This window comes from Hoplias malabaricus, chromosome 1 (assembly GCF_029633855.1).
Source record: "Hoplias malabaricus isolate fHopMal1 chromosome 1, fHopMal1.hap1, whole genome shotgun sequence".
Classification (NCBI taxonomy): Eukaryota; Metazoa; Chordata; class Actinopteri; order Characiformes; family Erythrinidae; genus Hoplias; species Hoplias malabaricus.
This window is the reverse complement of record NC_089800.1, coordinates 24291011-24303304: the sequence shown is the minus strand read 5'-3', so window position 1 is coordinate 24303304 and position 12294 is coordinate 24291011. Positions and strand designations below refer to the sequence as shown.

Below are 12294 nucleotides of genomic sequence, written 5' to 3'. Positions count from 1 at the left end.
ATATGATCAATAAAGTGGGACTCAGCACAGAGACACTAAACTGCGCTCCTAATAACACTGGAAGTCACAATTAGTAGATTTAAATATGTGCTGGTGTGATCTTGACTGTCTGTGAGGAGTTTGGCGTGTTCTCCCTGTGTCCCTATGTGGGTTTCCTCCAAGTGTTCTGGTTTTCTCCCATTGTCCAAAAAAAAAAAGAAGGTGTGAGTGAATGTTTGAGTGTGTGTCACCCTGTGAAGGACTGGCGCAACCTACAGTGCCTTGTGCCCAGTGATTCCGGGTAGGCTCCAAACCCCCTGGGACCTTGAACTGGATGAGCACTTACAGACAATGAACAAATGAATGAATGAATCTGTCTGTAGTTTTTAGAAGTCTGACAATAATAATAATGGAGTAATATTCTGTAGCCAGAACTCTTTCATTAACAGTAGTTCTGAATCAACCTTACATTACATTATTTAAAAAAAAACCTATTGTTGATGACAGTGAAACCTGTCGTTTAACATTTGTGTATGTCATAGATGCTATTGCAATGATTTAATCTGGGTTATATTTAGCTATTTGGGAAAATTAGACAGCTATATTTAACCACCTTTGTAGAGTCCAAGATAAGCCCAAGTGCATGGGCGGTTGTGATCTAAGTCCAAACGCTCTCTAGGTGAAGATGAAAACACAAAAGATGTAGTCATCTTCAATAATCAGTGGTTGTTAATATGTCTTTAACGTTAAGTCAGCTGGACATTTTCCAAATTATTTTTAATACATCATTTCCTCACACTGTTATCACATAATTGTCTTGATGACAGTCACAGGTGAACTGGACCGACATGTTTTCCTTTGTTCCAGGACATGCTCGGAGTAAATTAAAAGGCTCTGCATTATTCAACTCCTCAAACAGTAAACTTTCTCCTCTTTAGACAAGAACAGAAAGCATCATAACTTATTATTCTGTGTAATCTCTATTTTATTGACTGTAAAAAAGATTTCTAGTGTTTTTCTCTTTTGGCCACTTATTTGATAAATTATAATGTGGCAAATATGAAGCCTGAACTTTGTTTCATATTGTTATTTGTGGATCAAACCTTGCATATCTAGTGCTACATTTTTTCATGATCACTTGATCATTAGAAATGGTCCTGAATTATTATAGTCTCATTACATTAAGGGGGACATTTTACACCCTTTATCCACAAGTGAACACAGTTCTGGTATCCTAATGAAACACCTGTGATTAAAATGAGGATTTACTCTGCGTACTCATTAGCACCCTGTAAGGTTAAGGTGAAAGGGTACCTAAAAAAGTAAATCTGCTTTGTCTGATCCACTGATCACTAACGTCAGACACACATTAACAAGCCACGACAATATCAGTGTCACTGCAGTGATCTGCTACCCTTCTGTGGTGGCTCTGTGTGTCCTGTCAATTTACAAACAAAAGACCAAAAGATGGATTGTCGTCTGTAAATGGAGAATTAGTTAGAGTTAGACTGGTGATTACGATACAGAATTAATCACTGTACATCAGTACCTGAACAAAGGTGTTGAAACTTGGTCCAAGTCCAGGCCTCTCAGAGAGTAGTTGTAGTCACAGGTTAAGACCAGAGCTAGGTTTAACGTTAGATACTGGGTTGTAGTAAACCTACAAATCTCAAAAAAGGTGAACTCAATTTATAAGTTGAACATTAATTATGAGGAAAAGCATGTATCTAATCTAATCCTTAACATGAATATTAATATATAACAGTCACACGGTTACATTATATGTCTTCATAAGATTTATCAGCAACTGAACCTGCTACATTGTGTAGGAAGGAAGCGGCAAGTTATTGCACTGTTATTGTGAAACACCAACATATATTTGAATGGTCTCCAGGCTGTCCCCTTCTCTGTCCAGGTAAACCAGTCCCTCACACATGGAGATCCCCTGTCAAGACCTGTCCACCCACTGAGCCCTTACAGAATGTACATGAAAGATAAGCCAGATAAGACAAAGCATAATATGACTGGCACGAGATGTGACATTAGTCTGTAGATCCAACAGGTCAAACCTGACTGGCTAGTGGTTTTTTCATGGTTCATCAGTAAGCAAACAGTAACATTTATGATTTGAAGTCGTGAAGCAGTACTCTAACTGCAGATTTACTTTCTCTGGAGATTCCAGTTTTCAAAATCCCCACACTTTCTTTTAGTCTTTCACTTTTGAAAGCAGTGTTCTTCTAGTTAATAAAATGTTTGTGTACTTTTTTTCTTTCTGTTTCTTTCTGTCTTTCTCTCTGGTATTTATTACATTTCTTGTCTCTACAACATTTACTGCTGGCACCTGATTGATTATTTCATTTTCATTGCCTGTATATTATGCCACACTGTGTGTGTTCACAGCCGCAGTACACTGTGTGTGTGTGTGTGTGTGTGTGTGTGTGTGTGTGTGTGTGTGTGTGTTTACTGCAACAGGTGGGTTGAATGTGGAAGACACATTTCATTGTACATTGTACAATGACAGGTAATTGCACACACACACATATTTAGTGTATGATTATTCTGCCTATTTCCAGAATTTTGGATTTATTGTCAAGATTTTCACACCTATGGACACTCTTGAGTAGCCAATTCACCTAACGTGAGAGGAACCGGAGCACCCGGAGAAAACCCACACAGACACGGGGAGAACACGCCCAACTCCTCACAGACAGTCACCCGGACTCAAACCCACAACCCCAGGTGCCTGGAGCTGTGTGACAGAGACGGTACCTGTTGTGCCCTACACTTTTAACAAACAAAATAAAAAGAGGGGTTATTCCTCTTTCATATTTTCAAGTCCACAGCGGTTAACAGTTAATATTTCAGTATTAATGTTATTAAATTACATTACAATTCAATTGATTGTGTTAAAGGGTCCTGCTATACCGAACGCGACCAGCAGAGGGCTGGTGTCAAGTTCTTGTTGTGTCAAGTTCTCTATTCAGAGTTTAGTTTTTAAAGACAAGTTTTATTGTTCTGTTGCAGGCTTGAGTTATTAGATCTTTCAGTACCCCTTTGGAATAGGACTGCTTTTAGAAAAGGTTCATAAATGGTTTACAATCTGTTAATTAATAGATATTAATTCGGTTTTAATGTACCTTATTAGGTTGCACTGACCTCTGAATAAGGGAGGGGCCTGGACCAGCCAAGGCTGTGGAAGGCACATCCCACCCTGCACTTCTGTACCCAACTAAGGGCAACTGTCAATAAGGACAATATGTCATGTGCATGTGTTTGTGGGTGTGCTGTTCTTGTTTGGGTTTTTATTTTATTTTTTATTTATTTATTTATTTTTGTGTCTGTGTGTGATTGTGTGGTTGGTGTAAGGGCAAGAAGCATGTGTGGGAGTACTCACCATCAGTGTGTGGCAGTGAATAAACTCCTAGTTCTCACTGCACTCTAAGCCAATCCCTGCTCTGTTCTGTCATTCATGATGTCCTTTTGAGGGCACAATTAAGAGCACCCTTGAGCAGTACTAATGGCTGTGACTCACTAGCCCTTCTATGAGAACACTACATTAATATTTTCTTACTTCGGCATTTCAGTTCTCTCTGTTCGTGTTATGGTTTCATCTCGGCTTGTTCAATGATTTTCCCCCTGTTGGACACTGGTCTCAGGTGTTCAAGGTCTTGATTTGATTGTCTTACTGGGCAAGAAAGCCCTCATTACAATTAGAGCTTGATTTCAATAAACGGTGAACTCACTAACCTCAACTGGCACCTGATTATACAGTTTTGTACATACTGTGGTGACCCTGGCAATGAAGGTCAGAGGAAAACACAGAGCACTATAGAGGTTCTTTATTAAAGAGTCCCAGTGCATTCCTACACACTCCGCAAACCCAAACATGCCCCAAAATACCCTCAATTTACACAAAATAACACTAAGAACCCAACTACACACAGCTAGAACTAAACTCCTAAGAAAAACACTAAACAACAATAACATTAAATAGTCCCTTTTTACTGGAGCATGATGGGAACTATTTTGCATATCTGCACCTCCACCAACAATCCCTGCAGGACCACAGAGCCAAGCAGCACCACAATAATATTGTTTGCTGAATAAACCGTTGTATATTAAGGTGTATACAGCCCTAAACTGCTTTGGCAATTTTCAATGCTGAGCTTGGCTAAGATAACTAGATCACGACGACTGAAACCGTTTACATCAGCACATTGCATCATTTAGAGAAGCAGAAGCATAATGGCTGGCCCTCTATTTGCCTCAAAAGGCCTCGCTGCTTTTAAAAAGTGAGGGCAAAATTTTCGACCTATTACATCACCGACCTCCCTAGTGAAATGACTAGATATGCCACATCATCCCAGGCCATGTACAGTACAGCGGTGCTCATTTTTAGAGTTTAGAGTTAAAGTGAGTGGTTATTAGATTACAGATCTAAATAAACAGAAACTTTCTCACAAACTTAAAATAGATACATACAGGACTTGTGAAGTTGATCTGTTAAGACGTCTAACTCTCTAAACCTTAGATCTATAACAAGAATCCTTGGAGAATAATCAGTATATTTACTTGGACCTTACTTGGACTTAATCATACCAAAGCAGTTGTCATGTACTGTCATGAATAATCTTGACAGATACTTTCTAGTTTTAAATGTGTCAGTTACCAATGGTCATTAATTGCGAAGAGAGCCATATATATATTTTTTTTCCCCTATAAAAATTGTTTGATACCCAGTGTTCACGATAAAGGAGTCACTAAATAATTTCTGTAATTTATTAGGCAGTTATATCTTAAACATATGCTCACTCTGAAATAGCATTCATCTCTAGTGCTAAGTTTGGACAAGAAAGCAGGACTATTAAAAGGTGAAAATGGCTGATTTTTAGTCATCGATCACAGTGCACACAGATCCTGCAGCGCTTTTCTTTCACCCTCTGCCTGACCCCCACTTTCCCTTCCTGTTTTGGGATTAGACCAGTGACCTTCTGAAGTTAGCTTCACATACCATTAGGCCACAGCTTATAGCTTTCAATATAATGGCAGCTGCCATGAAAATTACCTGTAATGGGAGCCTTAAGGAAACGCAAAAATGTAATGTATTTAAACCTGGGCATATTAATATTCGTATATACCGGTTATATTGATAATATTCTTTATTAAACATACAGTTTTAAATTAAGAAGTGTATAGTCACCAATATGATATCGATAGCGCTCATTTAGGGATATTTGTACAGGGTCCTGGGCTTGGGGGTTTGAGCCCTGCTCTGGGTGATTGTCTGTGAGGAGTTTGTTGTGTTCTCCCTGTGTCTTTGTGGGTTTCCTCTGGGTGCTCTGGCTTCCTCCCACGGTCCAAAAACACACGTTGAAACTATAAAGAACAAAAGAACCGGACTGCCCTCTACACTCATTCCGCAGGTTACATAATCAAGGCCAACCATCTTCCCATTTGCATCAAGTTAGGGAACATTAGTGTCTCATAATAATCAGATGATACAGTGAGACTGTCCTTATGCGAAGCAGAAAAAAGACTACACACGAGTGAACTACAGGAATAGCAGTCAGGAAAACTTGTGAATGTTCTTCTTAAGGTTGGATTGGATGGTTGATAAATAATAGTCTAGTGATCATAGCCATGAGAAGGTAGTTAGAGGTGGTGGAGCGGAGCTGGTTTGCAAGGCTTTGTACTCTCCACAAGTTTCGCAGTGCCATGGTAAACATGCATGAACCAAACTGTGAAGCAGAAAATAAAAAGTGATCACATACTGATAGTTTTATTCTGTCTAGTACTGGTTTAATCTCCCCAAAATACACCAATACACTCTGAAAGTGCCTAATTTTCCAATTCCACCTTAAAAATTGAAGTAGACAATCCCAGTGCTAAGTCAAGTAGTTGAGTGCTGCCTGCAGAATACTTCAGATGTAATATTTTATGGTTTTACAGGCATCAAAAGCTATATTTCTGAGCAGCTTCTCTACAGAGATGAAAAACACATTCTTTTTCAGATGTAAAGGGCATGGACCTGTCTTTGAAAGGGCTCATTTCCTGGAGTAGGTCCCATGCAGTTTGAAGGTTCTCCAGCAATGGGCACAGAAAACACTTTTGTGCATGAAGGAATGAAGTCTAAAATAGTTTTGGAAAATTTAGTTATTCTGTGTTATAATTGTAAATAATAAAGAATCAAATAACTTAATGATAAAAAGCATATATACTAAAAATAGAATAGAACAGAATAGGAAAGATGAATGCAGAAGGAAATTATAACTAAAGCTATAAAAACATAAAATTGAGACTCTTAAGTTACATTGAGATATGTTCTGTTATTGAATATTCACATGCTCTGTCATGAGACACATCTTCTCACCTCTAAACATTTTAATCTTACGTCTGCTGTGTGTGCTCTGAGATTTAAGGAAGTGAGACCGATGAGAAAAATTAAAACAAAATGTCATTCTCATTTATTTTTAATTAATTTTTATTCTCTGGGAAATCCCTACAACCAGTAGTCCTGAAGGAGGGGAGTCCCACACCGGTTTTTGAGAAGTTGGAATTAGAAATAATATGTTTAATAGGGAGTTAGTTTTTGCACATAACATCACAGATATGGTTTGTGTTCTAGATCAATACTGTCATGCTGTTGTTTCTGAAAATGCCCCATCATTAAGGTTGTGTTGTGCTTTTTTTTCAGTAGTTTTACCAGGTGAGCAGAAATGTAGAATGGAAAGACAGAAACTGGTGATCCTTGGAGTGATGTGTGATGAAACTTCCTGCTGCCTGGAGCCAATCACATTCAACCGATCACTGTGTGGTCAAAACTAACTGCTGCATTATTAATTGAGTTATGAAATTCCCAGACAACTTTGAGTTTGAGAGATGGTTTTTGATGTTTGACTCAAAGGAGTCCTCCTAAAATGAACACAATTTTATCAGTCATTTCTTCCAGGGCTTCAGTTATTTGTTTCATATTATTTTAACACTTAATTAGATTGCTCTTTGCTGATGATGTGTGTGTGTGGTATTATCTTTCTTAGATCAAAGGTATTCTCCAGGGCTTTCAGAAAGAAGATAGATTCCTTTGAACCAGCAAAGTGTTTAAAAAGTCACCAGACTTGGAAATCAGTCATTCATTTGTCTGGAAGGAAATTGCTAAAAGAAGTCTCAAAGAATCTTAACAATGTTATCAAGGAACCTAATTACTGCAGCTGTTCATGCCATAGTGTTTATGTCTGTTGTTAAAAAAAAGGACGCACAATTTTGAGGTACAGCGATCCCTTGTTTTTCGCGGGGGATGCGTTCCAAGACCACCCGCGAAAAACGAATTTCCGCGAAGTATATATTTTTTATGTATTTAACGAGTATTTGGACTTTTAAAACCCTCCCTGTTACTGTTAACAACCCACCCTTTGCATTAAACAGTCATTCTATAATGTTTTTCAGCTGGAACTACATGTGATATCCTACCAGTTTCTTTAATAAAGTCATTCCTAAGCTGTGCTTTAGTGTCAGTAAATTTCACTCGGATGTGTACATGAACAATACATGTACTGTACATAAGAAACACTTGTAAATGATATATTTTGTCACCTACATGTCTAGTCTAATACACGTAAATAATAATAAAAAAAATACTTTTAATTTACACATCTTTCACAGTTTTCCTAGATTTTCCCTCAATATCTGCGATATAGCAGCCATAAGCCCCCTTGAAAAAACCTGGGAAGTAGCGAATCTGCGAAAGATGAACTGCGACGTAGCGAGGGATTACTGTATATGCAAACAACTCTCAACTACGCAAAATGTAAATAAAAACAAATGTAATGATGTGCAAACAATACAGACAATATTTTAAAGAAATTTCTGAAATATATTTGCCCATATCAAATGTGATGCCAAGAACACAGTCCAAATATGCAGGAACAAGGACGAGTTCACCACTGTGTTGCATCACCGCTGCTTTTAACACCACTCTGTAAATGTTTGGAACACGGGATACTTTTTCAATTAGTGTAGGTCCACCTTAAATGAGCTTGGGCCAAGAGAACTCAAGTGGTTTATCTGGATCCTGATTATGTTTTCCTCTTTGCGTTTGTAGGTTTAAACTCGCATTTGTGGATGCAACAGCAAACAAACTCTTCACACACAGAGGTTTTATGAAATGTCTGGTAGCTCATGCAGTAATTTCCACCATGACAAATGAAGGCCTGAAGATCACAGCCAGCTAATATTGAGTTTGGGCCTAGTCTCATTTATTTCTGAAAAACTTTCTTTTCTGAAAGATGCCCTTTTTAAACTCATTTGTTGTTTTGCAGCTTTACACAATGTAATCAGTCTTTCGTTTCCTGATCCCAACTTTTTGGACAAAAAATGAAAAAAAAAAATGTGACAATTTTTTTTTCACATTTTGTCATAGTATCTCAACCAGGACATAATTAAGTCAAACACATTTGTGGATATGGTTTAGAACTGTGGTCAGTCACTTTAATTAACAGCTGTTTTCTGTGTGATGTCACAACACCTGTAGTGTGAAATGGCATATTTATACTTGATAGTAACTCATGATCTCCTTTGACAGATTTTTTCAGTGTATTTATTAGTTTACATTAGATGGGATTGAGAATGCTTTGCCTGTAGGGGGCTGTATCTGTCCAATTTAACTGGTTTATGTTTACAGGAAATGGCATACATTCTGCACACACTGCACAGAGTAAGGTAAGGGTTATTGCAGAATTCCTATTCTCATGGGGGTATTTTGTCTTGTAAACTGATATAACAGTCTTTTGATTTTTTAAGCACTGTCCTGAGGCTTGAAAGTGGACATCTTAAATTAAACTTTAAAATGTGTCTTAATCTCAAATAGCTCCCTGTAGACTTTATACTGTACACTTTAGGTGACCACAAATGCAATATTTTATTTATTTATTTTTTGGGTGGGGGTGGGGTGGGGGTATTAGTCATATTTAGTGACGTGTGTGGTGCATTCTGCAGGGTGTTGGGATTTATAAGATAAAGCCAATGGCTTTAGTCTTAGACAATCTTAGGAAGTGCTTAGGCCCTCAGATCTCTGCTCTGTCTTTGGAAAATGTTAAGAAGAGAAACAAACAAACACACCTTAAAATAAGATGTTTCTGTGGAATGTTTTTGCTTTATTCCAGAATCAGGCTTTAATTATTTTTCAGTGGTAGTTTGTTTGCTAACAGATCATTAGTTTACATCACATTGATGAACGTGAACAAATAAATACTAGTATAAGATGCTATGTAAGAGCATATAATGCTCATTTAATACACATTTATGAAGTAAAACAACAAGGTTTTTCATCCATTAAATAAATAAAATACTAATAAATACATGAACAAATATAAAATAACACATTTCATAAATATCTCTTCTAGCTTGGACATATTAGGAAAAAAACTACAAAAAGTGCGTAACATATGAACTCTGCATAGGCAATTTCTGTAGTGGACTCTGAACTATTTTTCAGACTTCATTTATAAGCTTAATTTCACACAATGGCTCTTTCAGAGTTCAGAAAATTAGTGCCTAGCTATTTCTCAGTGGAAGAGACTCAAATTAGGCTAGGCATTACATTGTAATACATTGTCTGATCACTTCCATTAACATTGTAATTCACGGTCGGTAAAATAAAAGACTTGAATGACACATTGTGTCATGTGTACAGCTTAACATCATCCCTTGGTTCAACTGAACCACTTGAGGAAATACTTAAATGTTTTAATGTAAAACACTTGTCTTTAAAACAACTCTTGTGCAAACTGGGGTCCTTTACAACTCAAAGACCCCAAAGAATGTTTTGGAGCTTTGTGTTCTGAGGTGAGAAAGATGGTTGGCCTCAGTGGAGAGTCGGTCTCCTTTATAAAGACTGAAAACAGCTCCCAGGTAGATGACTTCGTACGTAGGTTCTTCACTTTCCTGCTTATGTTCTGAGCTGGGCTGGCAGGTTGATTTGACTCCACTGAGTAGATACCTTTCATTATCTTTCGAGGGGGCTGCTTGAGAAGACCACCTGATGCGGTAACTTAGCGGCATGTTGCTGTCTGTTTCTTCCTCGTCTGATTGGCATGGCACTTCGAACGACGCCTGGCTGTAGACAAAGTAAAGGCCGTCAGATGGGATGACAATCTCACTGTTTTCCAGCTTGAGGCCTCCAGTGGAAAAGGACTGGTCCACTCCATTCACCCACTGCAGAGGCTGGTTTCTGACATTCGAACCTGAAACTAGAGGAAGCACGAGTTATAAGCTTTGAATAGGCACAATGTGTGTAGGCAATCGTCTTCCCCTATTACTCTCTATAGCTTAAACTAACACTTTTCTGTAAGGCTTGTCGTCATACCCCGATGAAAATAATGATATGAAAGTCCCTGCATCAGGTGACATTTTGGGAACTCTCTGGTTTGAACTGCAACCTTTGCTTAAAACCTTTTTATAGAATATGAACTAGATGAAACCCATGTGTGAAAAGACTAATCTGAGAAGCCATATGTTTTTGAATAGATGTTAAACTGAGTGACCTACTGGTAAATTTCCCTGTGATTGTTTTAAGATGAGGTTTTCATCTACGTGTGATCACTTATTCTCACTTTGAAAACATAACATTTTATGTCACTGCCATTTCTTTAAATGACCAGCTGCTTCTAAAACCATGGGAGCATTTCGTAGTAAAGTGACTAAAAACATGGTTGAATATGATTCAATATTAAATCTTTATATCTTGTATAATTACGTCTTGGAAATATGTTTTGTTCGAACTGTGGCCAAATGTGAATGTGAAGGCTCGCTTCCATTAAAATATAAATTACACATCCTTTACAAATATAGAGAATGATGTTTGTTTGGTCGCCCCCATCATAAGGCATTTGTTTGCTCCTGACCTAATTCAGATCTGAGATTTTTTCCAACATTGCGTCATCAGCACAAGAGGAAGCAGCTGTAACTGAGCCGGCTAATGACTAATGAAAGATCTGATAAGACCATTTGTTTGTGTATGAAGTAAGGATATGCAGACTGCTGTGGCACTGGAGAACAAAGGAAAAGGCCCGCTGCAGAATGTAGAGTAGCAGTGTATTGTAACTTACCATGCAGATGAATGGCAGCCTTTGCTTTGCTCTTGATGTGTTTTAGCATCTGCTGGTGAGGAGCTGATTAGAAGAAAGAGAGGCATTTTAGAGTTGAATACACTGATATTTTACAGTTCAATTGTAAAGTCCTTGTACTCAGGCTGAGATTTAAATGCCAGGGTATTAGAGATGTATCATGCAAATAAATCTGAGGGCTCCTATGTGAAAATGGTGAATCATCTACTGTTGTTTACCTGGAGTTGAGGTGCTTTGTTGCGGTGCTGTAAGCTCTCTGTGACTTTGTTTCTGTAGAGAATCATCAAAGAGATGTTAGGTTGGTCATAACTAATCTCACTTTCATATCTATACACCTTATAAATAAACGTGTTTCCTGTAAATGTGGCTTCTCGCTTACCGTGAAATGCCATGCAAAGAAGAGAGATGCTGCACAACACAGGGCGACCATGAAAACAGCTCCAACTATTTTCCATATCCAGTTCCTAGAAGGTTTGTCACTCATCACTGTCGCTTGGTAGATGTCCCCCATATTGGCCTCAATATCTGCCGTTGTTATTTTGTAGTTCTCCATCTGGCAGTTTATGCCTCTGACACTGGGCTTCAAGTGGTCTGTGTTTTTGGTACAGAGAGGGTTTATGTAGTATGTATGAAAAAGGAAGGGGAAAGTCCAGTGATGTCAGGGGAGCCGAGTTTGGTTTGAAAAAGGAAAGAAAACTTTTGCACACATGCACCTCGACGCTGTCTCTCACACACCTCCCCCACCCACTCACACACACACACACACACGCACACACACACACACGCACACACATATATATCTGTACACGCAGTGCTAATGAGAAAAAGATCATGGATTAGGTTTTAAAAATATGAAACATCGGGAAAATCAATTATCTGTCCAAAATATTAATGGACTTACAGCTTGTCTGTGATCACAAGCTGGATCTGTTTAACTATTGAGTATATTTTCAAATGTTTCCAATGTTCTGCACCAGAACCAGCATTCAATATAAAAGGAAAATGTAGCCCCCTCCTGGGTGTGTTCCTGCTTTGAAACCAATGATTCCAGGTTGGCTCCGGACCCACCGCGACCCTGAACTGGATAAGGGTTACAGACAATGATAGAATGAATGAATGAAAGAATGTTAAATAATAATAATAATAATTTAAAAAGAAGCCTTTTGGATCAAACCGTTTTCACAGAAATAAAAAC

The 12294-nt window shown here is 38.1% G+C and overlaps 2 protein-coding genes across 2 annotated transcripts in view; one reads left to right on the top strand and one right to left on the bottom strand.

Annotated features, from left to right (window-relative positions):
• Positions 1–12294, top strand: part of gabbr1a (gamma-aminobutyric acid (GABA) B receptor, 1a) — a 97094-nt gene that overhangs the window by 59832 nt on the left and 24968 nt on the right. The gene's annotated exons all lie outside the window — the stretch shown is intronic.
• LOC136703288 (tumor necrosis factor-like) lies at positions 9186–11672 on the bottom strand. The gene is made up of 4 exons (XM_066678044.1): positions 11479–11672; positions 11318–11369; positions 11082–11144; positions 9186–10223 (listed from the first exon to the last, which is right to left on the bottom strand). Exons 1-4 carry the CDS (start codon positions 11650–11652, stop codon positions 9772–9774), a joined length of 741 nt encoding a protein of 246 aa, XP_066534141.1. The 5' UTR covers positions 11653–11672; the 3' UTR covers positions 9186–9771.